Consider the following 25,396-nt stretch of genomic DNA (forward strand, 5'->3'; position numbering starts at 1 on the left):
CACGAGGTCCAGAAAGGCACCAGATGGCCTCCCATCCTCCTCCAGAGACCACTATCTACAGCATGCTACAACAAAAGCTGCACACTCCATAAAGCATGTTTTGGAAAAGTTTAGTGGTCATTGGCAAATAATGATGGAGTGTAAGCACGCTCCTGGTCCAAAGGAGCCATCCGAGTCCAGAGCTCCCATCCTGGCTGTAACCTAGGCTGGGCAGGAAACTATTCTACAGCCTGTAAAAACACCCAAACAAAACAGGAGAAAAAAACCCAAAAAGCCATTTTTAAGAGGATGGTCTTGGCATGTCACCAAAACCAAGACAGGATGGAATTGCCCACAACTGGCTTTGCACAGACATTGGAAGCATTTCTCCCTGGGAATCCCTTTCCTTTCCTCATAGCTTTCCAAGCTCAGGCTTGACAAACCAGAACAGACAGCTCTGAAAATACACGTCCTCCTTTGCAGCTGTGGGTCAGGGATGGAAACCAGAGCCAGGATCATGCTCCACAAACAGCTGAGGGGGCAGGGCTCATTGTGGGTTTAAAACACAAAACAAAGCAGATCAGCCTCTGCTCTGTCCATCCATGCACTGTTAGGCACATCTCTTCTCTTCCCTTGGCAGGTTCAGGAGTAAAGTCTTTCACTTTAAAACCTCGAGCTCATTCCTGCAGCCCTGCACAGGGAACTGGATAGCAGCATATGCACATCTCAGCCTCTTGAGTCTTAAATTTTAATCTTTAATTTTTGAAATAAGTTACTATTTTATCTTCTCCTTTGATGAGCATTAGTCCCCTCTTAACCCATTCAAACACAATTTAGCTAATTAGTCAGAGGTTACCATATGTAAGCACACACCACCTGGTAAAGCAAAGGACTGCAGGAAGACCTGCTGTGTTCTGTGTGCCCTCGTGGCTGCTGCTCTCCTTCCCAGCCCTCGCTGCTGTGCAGCTGAGTCCCCTGGCCTTATTTCTACCTGTGCAGGGCCCACCTCTCCTCAAGGTGGGGAAAGCTCCTGAGCAAAGCCCTCTTGTCACACACCAGGGAAGCAAAATCTCAGGGAAGTCCCCAGGCTCCAGCACAAACCACACTGCAGAGTACCCGTAACTCACACAGCTTAAACACAGCCTGAGATCTGAGAATCCCCTGTTCTTCTGAGAGATTTCATTTCCTCCAGCTCAGTCCCTGCTGCCCTTCTTCATCTTCCCACCCTCTGCAAGCTGCAATAGCTGCACAGGGGAAACCGAGGGCTTTGCTCAGGCTGGAGCTGTGGCTGCAGCCCTTGGTGGTTGTCCCTGCAGGAGGGCAATGCTGGCCATGGGTTCTGTCCAGCCCAAAGGATGAGATGAGGGCAATGCTGGCCATGGGTTCTGTCCAGCCCAAAGGATGAGATGAGGGCAATGCTGGCCATGGGTTCTGTCCAGCCCAAAGGATGAGGTGAGGGCTGAAGGAGGCCGTGGCTGCACCTCCAGCTCCCTGGAAGCCACAGCACTCACTGTCCTTTCCCCCAGTGCTGCTGTGAGCCCCTGGGACAGAAGAACATTTGAGAGCCAAGAGGAATTCGCACTGCAATTCTCCTTCTCCCAAAAAACTATGTTGAGGGTCAGAGTCACAAAAGCTGAAGATATCCTGGTGATATTTGATTGGTTTATCTTTCTTTCTTCAAATTTTGTCCGGTACAAGTTTTCAACGACCATTTCCTTCTTTTTTTGCCATTTGTCACTGTCAAAGGAAGAAGGGAGGGAAGGCTGAAGTGGCGGGGGGACAGGAATAACAGGATGGAGAAGGATAACACAAGATCTTTTGGCTTGATTTCTTTTTTAACAAACTTTTTTCCTGTCTTTTCCTTCTGGAGAGAGGTGAAAAATGGCCTTTTTATGAAAGCAAAAAAAACCCCAAAACAACAAACCAAAAAAACCAAAGCAGAACAAACAAACTGGAAACCCAGAAGTGGTAGTTAGGTGTTTACAGGTGTCCTTTCTTCTGTACAGTGTTTTAATTCCAGCTGGGAGGAGCAGCACAGTATGAAAACCTCGTATCTTCTCTTGGACTTCAGCCTCAAATGCATCATGTCTCGGCATGTTAGTAACAATTACAGGGAAAAAACCCCGAATCTCTCCCTCCTGTGCACACCAACCCTTCAGCAGTGTATTCCTGGTGGTGTGCAGGACAGGAGCTCTTTCCCATCAGACTCAGAGGTCTCCAGAGGTGCCCAGTTCCAGAGTTGGTGGAGACCTGTCAGATCTGTCACGTGCATGCAGAGTGCCTGAGACATTTGTAGAAATTTAACAAAGCACTGCTCAGTCTCTGATTGTGCTGGGGTCACATAGCAAAAGTCAGCCACTGCTGGCATTCCCCCCTCTTCCCCCAGCTGGCTGGTTTCGTTTTTAAAGGAAAGGGAATTAAATGACACTGGGTCACTGAGCTCTGACTTAAAACTCCTGAAACTTTGTCAATTCCATCCAAAGAGACTGGATTAATTTCCTGGTCCCGATAACTGTATGATTGTTTTCAATGGGCACAGCAATACCTCCTCTAGCTTTATTAAAATAAGTTGCTTCCTGGCAGAGGTGGGATGCCATTATCAGAATATACATGAGCAAGAGGAACAGCACCACATTTGTGTTCCAAACTGAAAAGTTACCTCTTTCTGTCTAGGATTTTTTCAGTGTTACTCAGCTGCCTCAGAAAAAGAAGTGAGCACATCTCCGTTACTTGTCTGGCAGCACGACACTAGCTCACATCTTAAAGGCGTGGCAGCAGGAGCAAAGGGGCTAAACGTCCTACCAAGGACTGTGCAAGAATCAAGACTGGGGAGATTCTTCCCCCACCAAATGATGAGCAACACTGGTGGGAGGGAGAGGAGAAATCACCAAACTGCTTACCACGAGCCCTGACTGCGAGCCTCTGGGTGCTCAGCTCTTCCCACAGCTATTTGCAGTATGACATTCAGCTCTTTACAAAATACAAACACAATAAATGGTGTCCTATGTGGTGCTGCAGTTCTTTGCAGGGAATGTGAACCAGGTCTGCCAGCTTTCTCCACCTTCCACAGGAAAACATCTCAAACCATAATTTCCCAGGGAGGTACAAATCCTGGTACTTGACTTTCAGCGCTCATTTCAGTGGCAGTTTGTAGTTTGTAGTTTTTAAAGGGAAGGAAATGAAGCGGGGGAGGCTCGCCCTGTGCTAGCTGTGCAGTTGGAGGAAGCTGCAGCAGATAAGGTTCCCATAGCGATGGCAGCAGGTGCCGAGCTCAGACCGGGCCCCAGTTCCGCGCTCGCTGTGGGCGCCCGTCCTTTATCTCCGCACAGCACAGGGAAAAGCAATTACTTGGAACAAGGACCAAGGGAAAGGAGCCTGTGGCATCTGTGATTCATTTGGATGGCCATTCTCTGGCGTGGCTGGATGTGCCAGAACTGCAGCAGCGCGTGGACCCTCGGTCGCAGCCAGGCTCCTGCCGCTGGCTCTCCTGCTGGGTTTAGCTGTGGATTTTGGACAGGCATTGAAGCAGGGTTTGGCAGAGAGCTTTACAGCCCCAGCCTCCGCAGGACACACTCATCTGGCCCTGCACCAAACCCAGCATCAGAGCACATTTCCTCCCACCCATTGCCTCACATTTTTGACTACCCTGGCAACAACCAAACTTTAATTCGACACGATCTGCTTCCAATGAAGCCATACTACCTATTAACTTTGCTTTATCTTGCCTGAGCTGATGATTATTGCCCTCGATTATGTTTTCCTTATCCCCTGAGCAGTCATCTGCACAAAGCCAAGGCAGTGCAATCGCTCTCCCACCCTCTTCCCAAAGCCACTCTGCAGCACAGGATCAGGCCCATCAACTCCTTCAATAATCCCTCTACAGAACGCCCCAGCAGTGCAGTTAAATTTGTGGGCATGCAATCCTCAGGGTCTCATTTTCCCAGCTGTGCTGCAGCTCTTTTTCCTTTTCTTACCAACTGCTCCGGGACTTTTCTTGCACCCCGCGAATTTTCTGACAGAATTGTCAAATATTCATTGGTTTCACTCTTGGATAGGTTTTCACTGGGCTGTGCAGTTTGACCAAGAGCAAGTCCCCAAGAGCAAGGGGTGGTCATTCCTCACCCCTTTTCCAGGCTGAGCGTGCCCTGAGATCCATCAGCAGCAGCTCCCATTGCATCGAGCACCCAGTGACAGCTGAAGCTGTGGCTGCTGGCACTGCAGCCTCCGTTTGTCACTGCCTGTGATATGTTCCTGGCTCTCTCCCCTGTACAGAGGTGGCCTAGAAATGCACTTTCCTGTCTCACCCTCCAGCTTCTCATGTACTGCTGAACCAGCTTACTTATTTCCTGAGCTGACGCCCCATCGTTTCATGGTTTTGCATCCCTGACTCGGTTCCTTCACACCTTTAATCTCTGCTCTCTCTCACCACCCTCACCACCGTGGTTTCTTTTCCTCCTCCCGACAGGAATGCACTTTCCCCCCCTTTTTTCTTTTTTTTTTCATTTTTTTTTTCTTTTTTTTGCTACAATGTTGTTTTTCTCTTCCCGGGCGGTGTCAGTAATGAAGGGCACTTCTGACAAAGGCGTGCTGGAGGAGGAGCTGTCCCCAGGGTGTAAGAGAAACAGAGAAACTCTGCTGCCAGGGGGTGCAAACAGCTGGCTGCAAGGAGAGGAATTGTGCCAGCTGTGAGCGAGAGAAGGGAAAAGAAACCGCTTTGGGAAGCAGAGAGCCAACCAGTCTGGGTTACGGAGGAAACATCCCAGGTGCCTTAGAAGTGTGTTTCTCTCTCTGTGATGCTGAGCACCTCCTGGACTGGCGGGGACCATCCCTCGGGTGTCACACCAGCCGGCCCCATGCGCTTCCTCCCGGGCTGCGGCAGGTCCTGCGCCGGGGACAGCAGCTGCATCAGCCGCTGCGGACAGGAAGAACAGCTAATTAGAGGAACTGTTAATTAGGCTGACGAGCAAACTGACGGCCAACAGTGACCCACAGCCATTGCTGGGGGCAAAGGCATCTGGAGAGCCACCCCAGCCTCCTCTGCCCCTCTGCCGAAGGGTGAGGAGAGCAGGCTCGCTGCTGCTGCTCTCGGTGACCATTATTGCTCCTCTGAGCTCACATCTGGCTGTGAGCGATTCTCTGTTCTGCAGCATTCTCACCGAGCTGCTGCTGCTGCTCGGATGCCAGCAATTTACACCACAGACACTTTCTGTGGCAATGGGAAAAACATCATCAAACCCTTTCCTTTCCTCTGCCGAGTGGCTCTCCATTGATTTTGGTGGGAGCTGTGAAGACTTTTAAACGTTCAGTGTAGCTCCTCCCTGGGGCCCATCCTGAACCATCTGGCCCAGTGCCCACAATCCCAGTACCTGTTTCAGGGGTCCTTTGGTTTTCAGGAGGATGAAGATGGCATAGAGAGGAATGCAGACCATGGAGGAGAGTGCCATCAGCCAGCCCAGCATGTAGCCCCAGGGTGGGTACTCGTAGGAATTGTTGTATTTCAAGGGTGTGTACTTGATCAGGGAAAAGAGGAAAACGCCCTGGGGAGCAGAAAACACAAACAGAATGAGAGCAGAGGGGCAGGCAAGCAGGGACTGCCAGGGGTGGCAGCAGGGACCTGGCTGTCCCCAGGGTGTGAAAGACCAGAGCCTGGTGTGTGCAGCCTGCACAGGGAGCTCTCAGAGCCAGGACATCTGTGCCGTGCAAAGCCTCCAGGCTTCTGAAGAGCTCAACATAAGCAAAGCTGGCAGCAGCTTCGAGGGTCCAGCAACACTGAAACAGCAATTTATTCAAATCAAAGACAAGAATTGTTGTTCTGCCTGGCAGAAACACTCCAGAAGAACTGCACAGGCACAGCTTTAGCCCTCCTGGGGCTCTCTAGCCACAAAGCTCTCAGACAATTTGGACTGGTTTGAAAATTTCCCAGATCTTCAAGTCCTGCTGAAGCCTGGGGACAAAGGACTGGGAATCTTTTGTAAGTTGTAGCTATAGATCTCATCTGCGTTCCACTGGGGTCAAAGAAAACAACTCTCAGCATCAGACACAAGAACAGAATTTGGCTGAGAAAACATGTAAAAATCAGTGGAGCAAGACTGGACATAAATTCAAAACAGGCAAGAACTTGCCAGAATTTGGGGGCATTTTATTTAAACACAGCCACAGAAGTTTTGGAAGAGACTTAATAACACAGAAAACAAATGGCTACAGAAAGGTATTTCTGAACCACGGGCAGTCCCAGGAGCAGAGACTCGAAGCAAGTATTTCAGAACAGGGTAATTTGCACTGTTCTTCCACTCATAGGTGATTTGACCAAACCTTTCCAGGCTTTGGGGACATATTTCCTTTTGCCTTCCAATAAGCAATCGGATTTTCAATTAATAAAATAAGGTTCAGTTAATTTTCCAGGCAAAACATAAGGCTTTTAAAAGGAAATAAATAGCTACCTCAGCTATGGACAAGCTTCTACTTCTCCACAGCAGTTTGAAAACTTTACAGCAGCACCTTGGAGATAAATCAGCCTTTTCTACTGAGAATTTGGAGACCCAGAGTGACATGTCACGACGTCATAATTGCACTTACCAAGCACAGCCCTGGGGTGAACACCAGCCAGCAAATCTTGATCAAGGGCCACGGCCGGAAACCAATCATGTCCTCAATGTTGTCGTAGAAGCGGTCGGCACCTTGGCCACCAACCAGCACAAAGTCACAGGTCAGATTGGTTTTGTTTCCTTCAACCCCTATTCACATCAGATCCCAAACTATCTCTATCCTTGGTGTTTGCTCCTGCTGAAAACGTGGCTATCCTGACAACAGAGCAGCAGGTGATGGGGCTTTCTGGCACTGAAAATCAGTGGCTAGATAGAGATGGAGGGGTTGGAGTTCATCCATAAGTGTCAGAAAGATTGACACTGAAGAGAAGCACAGTCCCTCAGCAGCTGAGAGTGAGAGGATGCAGCCATGCCCAGGGAAGAGAGAGGTGCCTGCTTGACAGAGCAGCCAGGGAAAGCTCTTGCAGGTGAAGCATAAGGGATTGTGTGAGTGGGGAACACCTAACAAAAGCTTCTCTTTGTAAATAAACATTGGTATGCCAGGGAAGTCATGTCAAGAATCACCTCTGAGTTTGGCAGGACCCCTGACATCTCAAGAGCCTGTCTTCCACAGAATATTTTATCATAAACTCAGAAAACCTGGCAATTGAAACTCTTCTGAAAACCAAAGCTTCCATCTGCAGGTGCTGCTGTACCGTCCAGTGAGAGTGTCTGGTGGGCTCTGATCTCCTCCTTCCCTTCTCATTAGTTTCACTTACTGGGTTGTTTTGTTCACAGTGTGTGGGACCCCCCTAAACCTCGTGGTGCCCTGGAATGGGATTTACTTCAGGAAGGCACCTAAAAGTCCTGCCACCAGCCAGACTCCAACCATTGACTCTTCACAACACAAAGCACGAAGAGCAAACTCATGCAATGGCAGGGAGGAGACAACAAAATGCAGATGGATTTCAGCAGACCTTGCAATAAACTCTGGGGTGTCTTCAAGTATCAGGAGCCTAATGTTGGCCAGAAGGAGATGTAAAATGAAGAAAAATCAAAAAGTCATTATAAGGTGCCCTAGCACCTTTCCAACCAAAACTATCCAGAGATACCAGACTGCCTCAGGCAAAATAAGACAACAATATTAGACAAAAAAATTGAGCTAGTCCGTCCAGAAAAAGAGCTACCACTTAAGCACCTCTGGGATGAAATAATACCATATTTGTCTTGTTAAAGCTTTATCTTGGTGCTTAGCTGTTAAAGAAGGATTCTGCTTTTGGGGATGTTCATCCACCTGTGAACTCATGGTCAGGCCACAGTTCCATTTCCTGACGTGATAAGACTTTGCTTCTTTATATGCTGGACTAGGCAAAATGTGTGCCTGAAGAACTGGCCACACTTGTGAGTGCTTGGGGTTTGGTGAATTGTATTTTGGTTTGTGGGTTTTATGTCTCAGAATTAAAATCTCTCATATTATGTTTCCCTTAAATATAGTAATTCTACAAAAGCACATTCTGTATGCTCTTTTTTTTCTGTAATTCTTCGCATTATTTTCTATACCCCATGACTAATGCTTGCAGAAAATCTCTTTTAAACCCAGCTTTTTGAAGTATTTGTGGGGAGGGGGTAAGGGGGAGGATGGTTCTTTGAACACCTCTTGGTGCAGAGTTGGCAAGTTAACAAGTGGCCTCAAGCAAAGACAACAAGCTGTGGTGTATCAAGGGACGTGCAGCCTTGTGGGGGAGCCCAGCCTACACCACAGAACTTCCAAGCTGTAAATACCATGAGGCTCCAGATAGTGCTTCTGAAAATATATTGGGGATGAAAGGAGATGGTATATGAAATTAATTTTGCCAGAAAGCCAAACTCTTCCACAGGGTGAAAAAAAGAAAAGAGAGATACAGATCATGTGGATTGGAGTTTAGAATATGAGCACAGCACAGTGCCTTCCACAGAAACCCACTGTCATGGCAGATATATGACAGATAAACTAATTCATGATACGACTTCATGGCAGATGCAGTTTCCCTGCCAATTTGACTAGGTGTAGGATCTAGTCAGAGACATAACAATTAAAGAAATACAAAAATGCCAGACAAAAAGAAGAACACACATGCATCCATCCTCCAACAAGAAAAATCCCCCACCACTTATTTTGTTAATTATGATGTCCTTGTCCAGGGCAACTGCCAGGTCCTGAATTTCCATGGCCACTGTGGCAGGAGTGGGTGATGTGATGATACTGGGATGTGATGGGGACTGACATGATCATCCTCAGAGGGTATATCAACAGGAGCTTTTATATATTCTACATCTCACAGGCAGATGAAAAAGTAATCAAGCTTAAGAAGTCATCAGTTCAACCACTCAACACTGTTTTTTTGAGCAAATTAAAAGCTGGAGGACACTCTGGAGCAATGTGCCCTTCCTTCCCAGCACATCAGAAGGATTAGATAAAGCTCCTGCAGAGAAAACTGTAAAAAACTTCCCCAAAGATATTTTTGTTGGAATGAACAAAGATGTTTGCTTTTATCTCCAATATTCCAGGACAAGGAAGAATGGGATGCAGTCACTGGACAGTTAACCATGAATGCTGGCACCACTTCCCTCGTGCTGATCAACCCCATATGCCTTCAACGTGGCTGTGTGCTCCTCTGGCAAATCATTTAGCCATGTAAACTCACAGGAATAGACTTCACATGAACCTAACTGCAGGTTTGCTCACATCCTTATCTCTTGTTCTTACACAGCCCTTCTCATTTTGCACAGCTTATAAAAACAGCAAATGAGACCCAAATTAAAAGGGACAAAGATTTGATTTGACTTTTACCATGTTCAAAAAACAGTGAGTTTGACAGTTCCTTGCTTTCTCCTGGAGCAGCTGATCATGATGTGGATGCTGTGCCTGCCTGGGAAATGCCCTCTGCAGCACATTTGGGTGGCACCATGGAGGGAATGCCAGTGCCCACAGCCCTGCTTACAGAAGGGCTGCCTGTCCCACAGTGAGGGGGGAGTGGAGAAGAGGCAGGGGACACCAGAGCCCCCCAGCACCTCCTCCAGGGAACACGACCAGCGATGCTGTGCCTTCCACAGGCAGGGAGCAGCAGGAGGAAAGCCTCGGCTCCTTGGGAGAGCAGTGCCTGGCAGCAGGGGGAAGCTGCCAAGTGGTGGGTGGCTGGTGAATGTGCTGGGAGAGGGGAAACTCAGAACACTTATTTGTGTTGGGAGAGCTGGTGTAATTCTTCACAGTGTAAGCAAGAGGCTCAGCCCTGCCAATTCCAAGGCTGGGGAAAAAAACCCTTTAATCAGCACTAGTCACTTTTTCCCCCCACGGTAATGCCTCACCTCGGCCCTCTGGTTATGTTTTGGACCAGAATCATCCCAATGGATGCAAAGCAGGACATCAGGAGGGTAAAATCACACTGTGTGGAGTGGCACAAATGAACCCATGGTGGTGAGAAAAAAGGCCTTTTCTCTATCCCCAGCTACTCCATCTCCCTTGGAGGCTGCTGGGGCAGCATCACCTCTCCTGTTACTCATTGCCTGTGATTGCCTGTGTGACTGTAAAAATGGCATTAAACATGAAAACATAATTCAGTTTAGCGAATTAACTTCAAATGGTGATCCCCATCCAGTCACAGACGGATGGGGATCTCCACATCCCTTTAAACCCCAAAAGAACTGGGCAGAAGGTGACTCAAAATTAAAATCTGGCCAGGGTCAGTTACTGCAAGCTGTCAGGTGAGCTTCCCTTGAAGGACATCTTTCTAAAATAAATCTCTCTTAAGGATCTGCTTCTCTTGCATTCCCTGGAGCCCAAGACCAAGCAGCTGGACTGGTTATCCTTTCAGCAAGAGAGGAGTTTATCCAAACTAGCAGTTGGCTCCTGCTATACACAAAGTGTTTGGAGAAACTGGTAAGGCTTTCATCAGCAACTGCACTGCAGCCAGTGCAACCCCTATAAAAGTGTAAACACCAAAAGGAGCACACAGGGAATGACTGCCCCAACAAGGCAAAGGTGGCACCAGATGGAGCTGGCAGGTGGCAGATTCAGAACAAGGAAAAGAGATTGACTCCTCACCCTGAGAAAACCATGGAACTCCTTGCTGCAGCGTTTTGTGGATGACAAATGCTTTGCCAAGTCAACTGGAAAAATATAACAGAAGAGAAATAAATAGATTTCACTTCTGGGACTGGAAATTCCTGGGCAACAAGCTGAGTATTTCATCTGGTTCTGGACCCCCAGAACAAGGAAGACATGGAGCTGCAGGCCCAGAGAAGGAGCATGAAAACCGAGAGAGGACTGGAGCACGGGTCCTTTGAGGACAGAATGAGAGAGTTTGGGCTGTCCAGCCTGGTGAAAAAAAAGCTCCAGGGAGACTTTGTTGCAGCCTTTGAATATATAAAGGGGGCTTGTAGTGACATGACAAAGGCTGGCAGTTGTCAATTGAAAGAGAGGTTTTGAGTGGATACAAGGAAGGAATTTTTGACTCTGGAGACCGTGAGACAATGGAAGTGGTTGCCCAGAGAGGCTGTGAATACACTACCACTGCAAATGTTCAGGGCCAGGTTAGACAGGGCTTTGAGCAACCTGGTCAAGTGGAAAGTAGCCAAGAAGGTGGACTAGATGATCTTTAAAGGTTTCTTCCAAACAGTTCTATGGTTCTGTTATAATTTGTGAAAAGCTGGAAGAACATTGACAGAAAGTATCACCCCTGATTTTTCTCATATTGTATTCCTTTATGAGCATCCACTCCTGACACTGAGACCCAACATGGTGCTGTGTTTGCAATCTTTCCCTGAGGTTATGATGGCAGTGCTGCTTGCAGTAGCTGGGACCAGCAGATGTGTGAGTGTGGGATGGTGAGGTCTGGTCTAAGCTGGCATCTGCTACAGCTGGGCACAATCCTTACACGTGAGAGGCTCCATGGAGTATCCATGAAGCAAAGAGAGGGAGCAGCTGCTCTGCATCACACACAAGATGCTTTGCCCAAAAACCATCAGCCTTAACATAACCTCCAGAGGGAAGAACCAAAGCCTTTGTGGTCAGGAGGAGATCTCCCGTAGGATCACAGAGGAGACTCTTCTAACTGCACAGAATAACATGCAGGTGGTTTCCTCCTGATAGCTCATGAAGCTCAGTTTTACCCTGCTCCTGGGTAGTTTAGTTACAGACTTCAGTGAGAGCCAAAGCAGTCCCTCCTATTTCTTTTCTGAGTGCCATCCTAGCCTGGGTAAACAGGAAGCAGGAATCATTGCAGAAGTAACACAAAGCAAGTTTGCATCCCAGAATTTCGTGTTAAATTAAGTGGCAGGACTAGGCTAAATGCACAGTGTAAGCAGACAGGGACAGACACCAAAGAACAGCAGTCACTCCTCTGTAGCTGATTTTCTGATTCAAAGGGCAGATGGAAGAACAGCAAGGTAGTTCAGTATGAGGCACCCACAGAGACGGAACAAACATTCCCAGTCTAAATGTGGAGCAATTAAGAAATGTTGCAAGAAAACACAGTGAAAACGAGACAAGAAAGAACATAATTACAGCACTTCATTGCCCCCTGAGGGTCTTTTCTATCCACTCTCATTTCTCAACTCCCCATTCCTGCCTTGATAAAGAATCATCCAGATTTTTGTCCTGCACTTACCATACACCCATCCTATACAGATGACTTCAAAAACAGCCACAAAGAGCAGGCATGTGCCACTGGCAGCATAGTAGTCAAAGAGCTGGAAGATGTACATGCCACCCTGTTGAAGAGGTAGAGAAGACAGAGCCATGACAAGACTTTTCCATGTCAGGGAAAAATGAGTAGGGCAAGCAGAACAATACAGCAGGAACACTGAACCAGGAGCAGGTGGGAGAAGAGCCTTCTCTTGGGGCTGCCCTCACTGTTCCAAAAACACAGTCAAGCCTGGTGGTAGGAGAGTTTTTCACGCCTGTTTTATGATGCTGCTGGGCTAGGCTGGCCCCTATGTGCATAAGAGCAGGAGGTGCTTTTTTTGGGGTTGTTTTAAAACAATTAGGAAGTTCCCAGAAGCATTTTTGAAACAGCGTGTAGCAGTGCAGAACTTTGCACCCACAGAATCGTGATCCTGAGCAAGGATATTCAGACACCTCGTTTTACCTTCATCCAACCTTGCATTCTGCACAAGTTCCAAGCTCTGCAAGGGCAGAGGCACCTGGCTTTCCTTCTGCTTCTGACTCCAAGCTGAGCCCTGCAGAGCTGCCATCAGCTGCCTGTGCAGGCCCGTGGATGGTTTGACTTCTCCAAGAGAAGGAGAATCTCCAGGCCAAGGAGATTCTTTCAAATAACGCTGAAGGGCTCTAGACACAATGCCACTCAATTTGATTACGATAGGTGCTGCCCTCAGCAGGTCCTTAGCTGGGCTCCAGGATCCATGTGTGCCTCAGGGGTTTGACAGGAGTGAGCTGTCACTGCAGAGCTGCTGGAGGCAGCACAGGAGTGCCAAAACCCCCAGCCAAGCTTGTGGTACCCACAGGGCCCAGCCCCACGCAGGAAGAGATGCAGGGCAAACACCAGCACAGCTCTGCTCCTGCTGCTGCCGGCATCACAGGCTTCCCACCGCTCCAGCAGGGTTTTGGCACAGCCATCACCCCCAGGCTCCTCTCCTGCTGCTCTGCTCTGTGTGGAAAGCAGCCAGCAAATGATCACTGCCCTTGGAGGAGCTTGTTTTCAAACAGCTGGGCTTGTTTTAGCTGCCAGGTCTGGTATTTGCACAAAGCTGAGTGTCAGGCAGCCTCTCTGGGCTGTGGGAGCAGGGGAGGGCTCGGGGATGCCCCAGTGCCCCACGGGGTCAGAGCAGCGCTGCCTGTGAGAGACAGCAGCTCACGCTCTGGCAATGAGACACAATTAACAGCACTGAGGACAGGCTGTCCCTGCCCAGAGCTGTGCAGCAGGGGGTTTGGTGCTGCACAGCCCAGCTCCTCCTGCCTCACCTCAGTGACCAGCAGTAAGCCCAGCAGGTAGCACATGACAGCAATGGCCAGGATCAGCAGCTCCCGGCGCCCCTTCTTCCGAAACACTCCTGGGAACATGTCAATAATAGCTGTCACCAGGCTTTCCACACAGACAAACTGCAGAAGAAAAACAAGCCAGAGAAATCAGCGTCTCTCCTTCCCCAAGCACGCACTTCCCCTCACGGTTCTTTCTGTCCTCCTGCCACCCAAATCCTTATTTTTTCATTTTTTCTTTTCATCTGTCTCACCCCCACCAAAAGCCAGCAGAAACAGAGGGAAAAGGCCTGATTATATATTATTATACCTCACAAGGGCTGAGGTATGAGAGAGCTGAGCCTGAGCAGAACACCCTCCTGCTGGACATGCAGGACACCCCCTGCTCCCCTCGTGCCAGCAGCAGAGCTGCACCCTGCAGGCTTTGCTGCTGCCATAACAGGGATTTGGGATGCAAGACAGGGCACACCAGTGAGGACACAGGGATTGCTCTGGTGGGATGCAGCTGGGAGAAAATGGCCCAATTCCCTGTCCCAGACCACCCTGCCCTGCACTGGGCCTCGCTCTGCAGGGTGCACAGTTTTGGGGGCATGTAGCTGGGACATCCTCACATACACACAGGGAGAGGATGCCAGCAGAGATGCCAGCCCACATAAGCTCTGGCCTGCCATTGGCCCCAGCTCTGGGCTCCCAGAGAGTGAAAATGCTGCATACAACGTACAGAAACCTGCTGAAGGTACAGCAAAGCACAGAGCCAGCTTATCCCTCCCAATGCCCGTGGGAATGCTCGGCTGGGGACAAGCTCCTGCATGTTGGATGAGGAGGGGGCTTTGTGTACCTGGCTGTCCAGTCCCAGGAAGATCAGCATGAGGAAGAAGAGGCAGGACCAGAGCTGAGACACGGGCATCATTGTTACTGCTGTTGGATATGCTATGAAAGCCAGGCCAGGACCTGCCAACAGAGCACAGGATGAGCGTGTGTGCCCCCACAGCAGCACCTGCAGCACAGAGCAGGCTCACACACCTCTTCAAAGCTCCTATTGCCACAGCTGCCCAGCCACGGCTGAAAGCTGTGTTGAGGGGTACTGGTCCTGCAGACCTCTCTGCAGACACCCATAGCAATGGAGGATGTAGAGAACACCTTGGGTGTCACCTCTGAAGAGTGCCCTCCCCTTCAGGCTCTTTGTTTTCCCTTGGCTCTGAGGCCTCCCAGAAAAACTCACCTGATTCAGCCACTTGTGAAATAGGAACGCCCTGCTCTCGAGCCATGAAGCCCAGCACAGAGAAAATGGCAAAGCCAGCAACAAAGCTGGTGGCACTGTTCAGGGAGCAGAGCAGGATGCAGTCCCTGCAGGAAGGAGACCAGACAGAAATGGGGGTTTCCTGCTGCAGAATGGATCCACTTTGGATCATGCCTGGGCTCAGCTTGCCTAGCAGGACAGCACTAGCACGAAACAGCAACGCTGTTCTTGAGCCCCTCAGAAGTGAAAAGCTCAGAGCAGAGTTACAGGGTTATACATGGCACAGCAGTGGGGGAATGGGGCACAACCACATAGCACATAGCAATAAAAAACATGTCAGGAGTCCAGAGAATAGGAAAAACAACAGAGAAAATGAAGAAAACAGAAAATTAGAAAAGAAAAAAGGTTGCAGAAAGAAACCTAGTCAAGAAAGAGGAGTATCTAAAAGCATGAAGACATACAGGTTCAGCAGGTCTAGTAAAACAAGGGCAATGGGATAATAAAAATCCTCACTGCCAAGGGCTGTGTCTACACTGTCTTTATTAGCTGTGCTCAGATGGGGGCTGGCATGAGCTATGCTACTTGTCCTGAAACTTCTGTGCACTTGGTCCTTGTGAAAATTGGGCACCACTCTGAGCTGGCTGGGCTGGAAACCGCTGGATCCTGCCTGGGCAGCTGCCAGAGCTGACCCACAGCATCAGCTGCTCTGGGCAGGCATTGTGGACACTTTTGGGACACCCAGGACTAAGCTGCCAGCACAAGGTTCCTAAGGAATGAGGGGAAGGTGTCAGCACACCACTTCACTGGTGACGGAAATATTTTGGGAGAGCCAGGAGAAAGTATTAAGTGCCCAACCAGCAGCCATGGCAGCTGCTGGAGAGCAGAAGGAGGGATGATTGATGTCTCCCAAGCACATTTTACCATCTGTGCTGGAGCAATATGTGAAAGAATAGCAAAGTCCCTGTTTCTCTGTGGAGGGTGTCAGAAATGGTCCTGATGAGCTCCAGGTCAGGCCATGGATAAAACAGATCTGTAATCCAAGGGCAAGGAGAAGGCCAGACAGACTTGATTCATCTCCTTGCTAGGATCACAAGGACACTGGCAGTACATTAGTCTGATGGAAGTAAAGCACTGCAGACAAGGGCCCAGCATCACCTTTGTGCCACCTCCCCTGCCCAGCAAGTGATGGCAGAGCTGGCTGTGTCACCCTGCCCACGGACTGACAAAAGAGTCTGTGCTGTCTGCACAGTGGCTGGAGACATTCTCCATTCTCATTCCTCCTCCAGACTCTTCTTTCCACACTGACTCATGCAGGAGAGCACTATTAAAGCCATTTTCTGGACTCCTCTCTTCCCTCAGCCACTCTCGGTGCCTGTGCTGAGTGCTCTGCAGCTTCTGCACCCTGAGCAGCTCCTTGGTCACAGCAGCACCACCCAAGGTCCCCCAGGGACAGAGCCTGCCCCTGATGCAGCTCTGTGCAGTGTGAGAACATTTCCAGAAGGAAATGAGGAGCCCAGGCCCTTCCTACCTGTAACAGTTGTTGGTGTACTTGTTGTAGCTGCCCAGAGCTGTCAGGCACCCCTCGCAGATGGCATAAGAGAAGAGGATTTGAGTGCCTGCATCCATCCAGACCTGGAACAGAGAAGGTCAGTGGTCTCCAGACCTGGCAACAAAATAAACAAATGGCTGTGCCCTGTCAACAGGAACTCCTCCAGTCATGGAGAACAAACCCTGTGAGACAGAAAGGGGATCTACAGTGAATGGAGAATGTGGGATCTCTGTCTGGAGAACCTGAGCTATAGAGCTGGAAGCCCTTTAGGAAAAGGCTCTAGAGGAGACCATATTGTCACATCCCACTCAAGGTGACACCATTTCTCCATCCCACACCTTTGCATTCAGGGTAGAGATGGCATCCCTGATAGCTTGGCTCCGGCTGAAGCTCTCACTAGAGATGTCTGTGGTCCCTGCATGGCCCAGATGATTAATCTCCTTGCAGAGCCACTGCTGAGTCACCCCAAATGAGAGTGTGATCAACAATCCGTGTACTCCCTTCCCTGCTCCCAGATTTATCTTCCCACCTCTCTGAGGCCACAGTGAGGGCAGCAAGTTGCTGAGATGAGAGGCTGCAGGCCAGTGGGGTGTCACACACCCGGGCTCCCCTTTGCTCTGGCATTCCATGGGAAAAGCTGAGAGTGGTTTGTCACCACTGCTCCAGCCCTGTCCTCCGTGGAGAGCTGAACTGTGGGCTGAGCTGCAGCTCTGCTCTCAGTCCCAGGGAAAGCCCTGAGCTGGGAGTTTCAGGCAGGCAGGGAAACAGCCCACCTTTCTGATGGTCTCCAGGTTCTCCACTCATCTCTTTTTCCTCTAAGCAGCCCCCAGCTGCAAACATCCAGGCAGCTGGAATTTGGTGGCCTTCAAAGAACCCCAGCACAGGCAGTGCTGCCTCAGCTCACACTGGTTTGTCACCATGGCAGGAACCCTCAGGCATGGACACACCTGAACCAAAGCCCTGCCTTCTGCCTCCACTCAGCAGCAGGATCTCACTGAGGGTTTCCACGAGCTCCAACAACTGGTAGCAGGGATTGACCCTTTGGCCAGCCCCTGCCCTAGGCAGGTGGGACCAGCCCCCAGGGCAAGTGAAGGGAACCCAGCTGGCCACAGCCCATGTTATGTGCATGTTATGTTATGTTATGTTATGTTATGTTATGTTATGTTATGTTATGTTACAAAAATAAAAAGTTATGTTATCTTACAGAAAAAAATTAGAAGTGATAGATTATATAACCCCTCCCTTAATTACCTGCATTTAACAGCCAGAAAAGCTATCTGTTACATGCTAAATATTTTATATATCTTGTGGTTTTGCTGAGCCCTTGAGTGGAAATGACCTAGTATACCCAGATGCTGCAGACCACGAGCAAACAGGATGTGCTGTGTAGGGGGACTAGACCCCTCCCAGAAGTTTTAAGGGCCCTGTTTCCCTGACATCTTTCCACAGATGACAGGCAGATGCTCAGATCCAAAGGCCAGGGCACTGAGAACATTCTTGTGGCCAGCATTTGCCTGACACCCCCCTCACCTGTGGGTCTGCCAGCCTGGAGATGTCAGGCTTCAGGTAGAAGATGATTCCCTCAGCAGCCCCTGGCAGCATCACCCCTCGAACCAGCAGGATAAGGAGCATCACATAGGGGAAGGTGGCAGTGAAGTAAACGACCTGCAGGGGCAGGGAAACAGAGGAGAGAGCAGGGAGGGGGACAGGCATCACCTCTCCCCATCCCACCTGCAGCCCCCGCCCAGCAAACCTCCCTGAGCCTGCTGCTGACACAGAAGAGGGGTGGGAAAGAAAGTAATCAAGGTTACATCTCACTGGTGATTTAATTCATCTGCATTTTGCTCTTCATCCAAGACTCTGCCACTGGTTGCTCTGCTTTGTTTTCTCCTTCCAGTCAGTGTACTTTCCCTGCTCTCCAGCTGTTCCCTTCATCTTTCTAGAGCTGCAGAGCAAACCCAGATCTCTTCCTGTCACTGGGTTTTAATGAGGTGTTAAAATGGTCCTATGCACAGCAAGAGCTTTCCAAATTAAACACCAACTTTTGCTGTCCAATTTGAGACACCTCTGAGGGGTCTCATTTCCACAAGTGCTGCAGATGTGTCACTCTCATCCCTTCAATGCCTCTGAGCTCACAGGTAAAAACTGGGGGCAGCTCAAAGCCTTTAAAGAAAACGTAGACTGTTATTTTTGTAATTCCTATTTTTACTTCTTTTTGTGTCTGATATAAATAAATACTACAGTAGAATTAATCATCTCTAAACCATTTCTTTAATATAACATATTCTTTTTTTCTATTTGCAAAATATTTGTGAGCAAGTTGCAACTTCCTAATATTTTTTCATTACTAAAATTAATCCAAGTAATGTGGAGGGTTGTTTACTCCATGAATTCACAGTGATGGGCCTGAAATGACAATTTTTTGTGCTTAGTGATAATTGGCCAAATAAGTCACAGTACATGGTACTTCTGCTGTTCCCTGATTGAATGAGAATGGGCACAAGTATTAAAATCTACCTTCAGAAATCACTTCTAAGGAACATTTATGCGCAGCAGCTGAATGCATAAGGAAGAGAAACATTGGGCAAAATGAATAAAAGAAAAAGGCTTTTAAAAGGAAAAGAGTCTTTATGGAGTTATTTGAAATTATTGTCCCGAGGTCACTGTGCTTTCTTTAAATTTGGATTCCTTAAATCACGAAGCAGAAACAGAAGGATCTGGCAGGGTTATGTGATCAGAGCAGCCTCTCAGGCAAGCACACCCTCCTGTTTAATCTGGGGCTGTTGAACAAAGTTATGCACCTACTCAGAATCCTTGGCTCTTTCCTAATGCTTGTCTTAGTATATTGCTAGCAAAGAAAAAGAAGGAAGCAGCTGAATTTTTTGACAGTGCCCCTGTAATACCCAAAATTACTGCCTGCAGAGAAGACAACTGGCCTGTTCGACCTGCAGCATATTTGGGGACAGAAAACCCCTCTTACTGTTGCACCACGTCCACAACACCTGGCTGGTAAATAGCCAATAGCCCTGTACCCTAAAAACTGTGATTTTTAAATCTTCTGTAGTCTCAGGAAGACCATTCCATTTTCTATATGTAGTCACTGCTTTCTCTCACTTTCTGGTCTGGTTTGGCCAAGCCAAGTCAGCTAAATCAGCCTGACTGAACCACTTTAGCTTCCTCCTTGTGCAGGTAAGTTCTGCACGCTGGGGAAGTACCAGGCAAAGGAGAAACTCAGTGGAGAAGGCTGAGAGCTAAAGAGACCCTCAGGGGGTTTAACTCTTCTTCCCTGCAGATCACACAGCCCCTGACACAACCTCTTGTGACGATGGCACTGCAGTATTCACATTAGGGGGCACCAGAAACTCAAGGTTTAAAGTGCAGATCATCCATCCCCTCTCCCCATAAAGGTGAGTCTGGCTCTCCTCCCTTCAGAAATGGGACAGCAAGTCAGCACCAGCAAGAACCAGCCATCAGCAAAAACTGGGGGAAATCTAGTCAGGGAAGAAGCTGTTAATGGGTGTTCAGTGCAGTTCTTAGTGAGCAGATGGGATTAACACTGAAACACAGGAGTCAGCTGTGAAAGGGAACACCTGTGAAGAGTAGAGACGGAGATTTGAAAGAAGAAATCTGTTGCTGAAATTGGTTCCCTCCCTTTGGGACACCCACAAGACTAATCATTAACCATCCACCATCATTAATGATCCACCCATCTCCAGGAAATGATCCAGGAAAGAAAGAGGTCCTGAGCAAGTCAAGGCCATGGAAGTGTCCCTGACACCCAGCCCAAGGCACCAAACACTCATGCACTCCAAAAGGAGAACCAGTCCATCTGCTCTGCAGGATGAACTTCAGGAGGAAGCATTGGCTCCAGTCTCATCAGCAAAATGCAGAAAGTGACCAACAGACCCCAAACCTGAAAGAGCACAGAGGAGAGGACTAGGACACTTCTCCCACCCCAAGTGTTCTGCAGGATAAAGAAGCAGGAGAGACTCATTATCTATGCTCTGAGCTGGTTACAGGCAGCAGCTTGTCTGTTTTGCTCAAGTGTTTAATCATTGCCAGGGATGGAAAGTCTGCCACTGCAGAGGATTTTGTTGAAAACACCCTCAAGCCACAGCAGGACAACACACTGGTGAGTGCATGATTCCCACTGGCACCTGGGGAGAATCCATCAGCCACTGTGGGTATCTGCAAGTTAAAATGTGACTCAAGACTCGGTTCCCAGTTCTTTTCCCATTCTCCCCTCCCTGGAGCTGCTCATTTATTCTTCCCCTCAGGGTTCAAACACAACTGTGTGTATCAGCATGGCCTCAACAGGTTCTGAGTTTCACTTTGGTGCCTCCTGCCTCTGCTCCATGAAGAAGAAAAAGAGACTGGGAAGAAATGTAAGATGGGTACAAGGAGGCTTATGGGCTGGGAGGATAATCCCCATTCCTACTTTGCCCGTGGACTTGACCCCTTTCCAGATGCAGAAGTAGCAGATGATCCAGGCCAGCAGGAGACACAGAGCCAGCTCCCAGCGCACAGTGCCCAGTTTGTCAATGCCATCCGTGAGCCCCAGGACTCTTCTCCTGCCGGTGTCCAGGGACAGGGAGAGAAGCATTAACACCCCAGACCCACTCACCCATACAGACCTGTCCCACAGTGCCCCATCCAAAGACTCAGCAGCCTGTCCTGGCACATCTGCCAGGGCTCCCAGCCATGCAAATCGTCCCAGCTCTGCTTAAAGCTCTCCTCTGCACTCATCTCTGCTCTGCCGTGTCCTGTAGCTGACCCCAGCCCTCCCACTCTCCAAACCCACGGTGCCGTGCCCATCAGACCCCACAAACCCAACCCCTGCTCCCCATTGCTCCCTGAGCCTGGCAGCTCCCCAGCAGAGACAGCTCAATCCAAAGCAGGTCACCAAAGCCACTGTCAGCCCATGGCCACCACTCTTCCTCCCCACATGCTACAAACATACATACATATGTAAGCATAAATTATGATTCCCATGCCTTCCCTCAGCCTCCTTCCTTGCAGACTCACCACCACGAGGGAAGGCCACTCAAGAGCTCAGCACTGCAGCTCATGCAGCTCTCAGAAGCCCAAGCCCACGCTTACAACTCCTCTGCACATTCTGCTCAAAAGCACTTCCCTCAGTGTGCCCTGCTGTCCCTGCAGAAAAGCCAGCCAGCTGTTCAGAGGGGTCTCAGCTCTCACCGAATGTGCTGCTCGTACGTGCGAGGAGCGGGGCAGGAGAGGGGGCCAGCGGTGTGCAGGCTCTTTATGGACCCATGGGCACAGCCCATCTTCTGTGGGCCCTGTGGTGGCTGCCACAGACAAAGTCAACCCTTTCAAAGCTACCTCAGGAGACAGAAATGGGGAAAAGCCCCAAGCCCAAGTGTTGAAGCTGAGTCCTTGACACCCCTGTTCTTTATAAGATTTTTCTCAGTAGCATGTGGGGTGGGAGGGTGGCACCAGAGGTCATTTCAACCTCCCCAGGCTGCACTGATGACCCTGTCTGGGACATTGTCTGGCCTGCTGCAAGACCCCTCACTCAGACTGTGTTTTAGTGCCTCCAGCCCCAAATTCCTCAAAATTCTCCACCTTCCCCAGATTCTTCTCTGGCATCTGGTTCACACATCTCAGATCTCCGCTCTCCAGGGAAGCTCCTGAGCAGCCTGATGGATCCCTTCCCTCAGACAGCAAGCAGGACTGGCTCAAAGCAAGGTAAAAGGCAATTTTCCCCTCTGTGTTTCCCTGTGGAGGACTGCCCAGGACACCTCTGACGGGTGCCAGCCAAGCTGTAACACCCAGCACACGCAGCCCTGCTAGCAGCAAGCCCTCGCCTGCTCTCGCTGCCTCTCTCGGTGGCCACGCTCGCCCAGGCAGGAGCCAGGAGGGGAACACACCCTCGAGGTGCACATGAGCTCCCTGGGCAGCACAGCAGCAGCTGCCTGGGCTCTGTGCCCATCTCCTCAGAGCTCCCTGTGCTCCCCGTGCTCGGCTCTGGCACCTCACTGTCACAGCCCCAGCCCCAGCCCCTCCTGCAGCTGCAGCCTCCGGATCAGAGAGCCTGAGCAGAGGGAAAGCAATCACATACTCCCAAAACTCAATCATTGAGGAGGTGGCATTCACTGGCAAGGTCCTGTTGTCCAGGCTGGATCTATTCAGAATGTCCATACAGAGATCTACCAAAAGAAAAGGAAGCCAATGAGGTGAGAAATTCTCTAGGGCTCCTCCATGAGGGATGTTCCTTCCCCTCTGGACCCTAACCCTGTCTCTGGCAGCACACAGATCCTTCATTTTGTGCTTTACAGCATCTCATTTATCTTTTGCATCTCACTAAACATCTCATTAAACTCTGGCTCTCCCCAGGTATGAATCTCAATCCAGCAGTCGCCAGAGGGGCTTCAGGAAGGGAAGAGGGGAAGGAGAGAACAATTCCCTGCCAAACTGACAACAGATGGCTGCAAAACATGGATTATCAAGGGGCAGCAACGGTGAGTAGTCAGGATAGAAAATCCCATTCTCTTTCCACATCACACACCATCCTCTGTCCACACATGCACACACCACAGAAGCCTTCACGTTCTCCTTTGCCATCCCCAACCCTGCTACAAACCACGAAAAAACTAAAAACAGAGGAGATGCCACATATCCAGTGCACCTCATCTTGCATTTTGCCAGCAAAAGACAATCCACTGGAAAAGCAAGGAAAGCCAGCTGTTGCTGGGAAGCTTCTCTCTTTTAAGAGAATATATGTGGCTTTCCTTACAAACAAACCCATTCTGGGGGAGCTGAAGGAATTGGATCAGCTCTTTAAAAGCCTGGGTACTTCTGCTGGGATGAAAGGGCAGAGGGAGCTTCCAGTGAAAGGCCCACAGGGTAGAGAAATTTAACTAATTGCAGAAATTAATCATCTAATGCAAAAGAAAAAGGGAGGGAACCAAGCTGCTGCCAAGCAAAACAACCTGCTCAAGATGTAAAAAAGTCCTGATAAGGACATTCATGAGGATTACCTCACACCTACCCCATCTTCCCAGGCTCAGCACAAGTGCCTTGGGTGAGGCCAGAGCCAGGTTTCTCTGCAGGGCAGAGCTAAGTGAAGATGAGCACAAAGTGATGAGATCCCTGGTGAATGCAGTGCTGTGGAGGCTGCATGGATGTGATTAACCAGGAAAACCGTGCCCTAAGAGTTCTGTGCTGCTGGTTCCTCCACTGGGAGACCTGAACAAAATCCTGCAGCTCAGGCTTGGCCTGACTGATCCAAAATCTGAGTGCACAGAGGAGACTGCTCAGGCAGCTCCTGTCCCAGTAACTCCACAGGAATGGGGCAGAGAAAGGGAACTGTAAGATAAACTCTTGCACCAGAGCTAATAAAAATCTCCTGCCATGAGGAGAGCTCTAGATTGGCTTGAAAACCCCACCAGTGCTTGCCTGTTTTTTGGTGACATCACAGGGTGGCTCATGAGAGCTCCTTATCCAAACAAAATAAATACATTTTCAAGAGAACCCAAATAATTTCTGGGAATTGGAAAGAAGCTAGAAGCTGACCAAGGGAAGTTGTGTACCTGAGTTCCAGGAGTTATCACAGCTGGCCCATGGTAGCACTGAGGCGAAGGAGCTGAACAGGTAGAAGAGTGCCCAGGACAGGATGATGATGTAGTAGATGTTCAGGTATCCCACAATGACTTGGGAGGCATATCCAATTCCTGTGAAGAAAAGCAAAGGAGGTGGGGATGGGACTGGAAACCAGCTCCCAGCACATGAGGCTTAACCCCAAAGACACAGCTCAGGCTGTGGTAACAGGGGTGCAACACCAACAGCATGAGTCTCCAGAGAACAGTGCAGGATCTACCTAAGGGAAAGAGGAAGGATTTTGTGACTGTGCAGGCAGACAGGAAACATTGTTGGGTAACTCTAGACAGTTCTGTGGTGAAACAGCCAGAAAACTTGACACTGATTTGAAAAAAAGTTCTGATGGCTGCCATGGCACAGCATCATAGTGCCTCTTCTTCAGAAAAATACAGCTCTGGGCTTTGAAGAAAAGAAATGCAGCTGGGACTCTCACTTCTGGGAAGAGCCAGGCAAAACCCATTCTTACAGCTGATACCCACCATGCTCAGCTTTGGGTCCTGCTTGTGCCCATTGCTCACTGACACCTCAGACCAGAATGGCCCAATTCATGTATTTAAAACTGCTTTTCAGTGACCTTTGAGCTGCCCCTGCTGTCCAGCCCCAGGCCTGTGCCAGAGCACAGGGGTCTCCAGCACAGGAGGCCCCAGACTCCTCAGGGAGTTTCAAATAGCTCTGCGTGCCCATGCTCAGTCAAACAAACCAGGCTCCACTCTGCCTGAGCACAGCTTTCTCCATCTGAAAAACATGATTGATAAGCTCTCCTCTGGACAGGGGAATTGAGGAAATTACATTCATATATTAATATGAATAGAATATTAATATTCATATTTATATATTTATATATTTATATATCTATATATTTATATGTTTATATATTTATATATTTATACATTTATATATTTATATATTTATATATTTATATATTTATATATTTATGTATACTTATATATTTATATATTTATAAATATATTTATATATAAATATCTATAAATATATAAATATATAAATATATAAATATTTAATATATAAAATTTTATATTTATATATAAATATAATATATTTATATTTATATATTAAATATATAAATATATAAATATATTTTCATACATTTAATATATATTTTATATATTTCATAAATTCAAATATATTTATATAATTTATATATTTATATATTTATATATTTTTATATTTATATAATTCATGTATTTTCATATATTTAATATATATTTCATACATTTCATAAATTCATATATATTTATATAATTTTATATATTTATATATTTATATATTTACATATTTACATATTTATATATATATATATATATATACACACACATATATATATATATACATATATATATATATATATATATATATAAATAAATATAAATATAAATATATTAATCCCATTAAACAAGCTTCCCCAGGGCCCCAGAAGTCGTGGTTCTTATCCCTGTGGCTTAACCCCAACCCCATCCCATCCCTGGTCTGTCAGAGCCAGTGCACACAGG

General features: G+C 48.4%; 1 protein-coding gene across 2 annotated transcripts in view; it reads right to left on the bottom strand.

Annotated features, from left to right (window-relative positions):
• Positions 1 to 354: 354 nt before the first annotated feature.
• The window catches only part of LOC102103937 (sodium- and chloride-dependent betaine transporter), a 36,938-nt gene continuing 11,896 nt past the window's right edge, over positions 355 to 25,396 (bottom strand). For both annotated transcript variants that reach the window (XM_014259334.2, XM_014259335.2), the window contains exons 4-15: positions 23,819 to 23,959; positions 22,348 to 22,435; positions 20,704 to 20,836; positions 17,796 to 17,930; positions 16,245 to 16,348; positions 14,699 to 14,823; positions 14,315 to 14,427; positions 13,462 to 13,599; positions 12,149 to 12,251; positions 6,556 to 6,656; positions 5,346 to 5,516; positions 355 to 4,891 (exon numbers count right to left, since the gene is read on the bottom strand). In XM_014259334.2, coding sequence (XP_014114809.2) covers positions 4,748 to 4,891; positions 5,346 to 5,516; positions 6,556 to 6,656; positions 12,149 to 12,251; positions 13,462 to 13,599; positions 14,315 to 14,427; positions 14,699 to 14,823; positions 16,245 to 16,348; positions 17,796 to 17,930; positions 20,704 to 20,836; positions 22,348 to 22,435; positions 23,819 to 23,959 — 1,496 coding nt within the window. In that variant the 3' untranslated portion in view covers positions 355 to 4,747. The remainder of the gene's footprint in view (positions 4,892 to 5,345; positions 5,517 to 6,555; positions 6,657 to 12,148; positions 12,252 to 13,461; positions 13,600 to 14,314; positions 14,428 to 14,698; positions 14,824 to 16,244; positions 16,349 to 17,795; positions 17,931 to 20,703; positions 20,837 to 22,347; positions 22,436 to 23,818; positions 23,960 to 25,396) is intronic.

Source organism: Pseudopodoces humilis, chromosome 5 (assembly GCF_049639895.1).
Source record: "Pseudopodoces humilis isolate 2021_Gansu_Grassland_sample_001 chromosome 5, ASM4963989v1, whole genome shotgun sequence".
Classification (NCBI taxonomy): Eukaryota; Metazoa; Chordata; class Aves; order Passeriformes; family Paridae; genus Pseudopodoces; species Pseudopodoces humilis.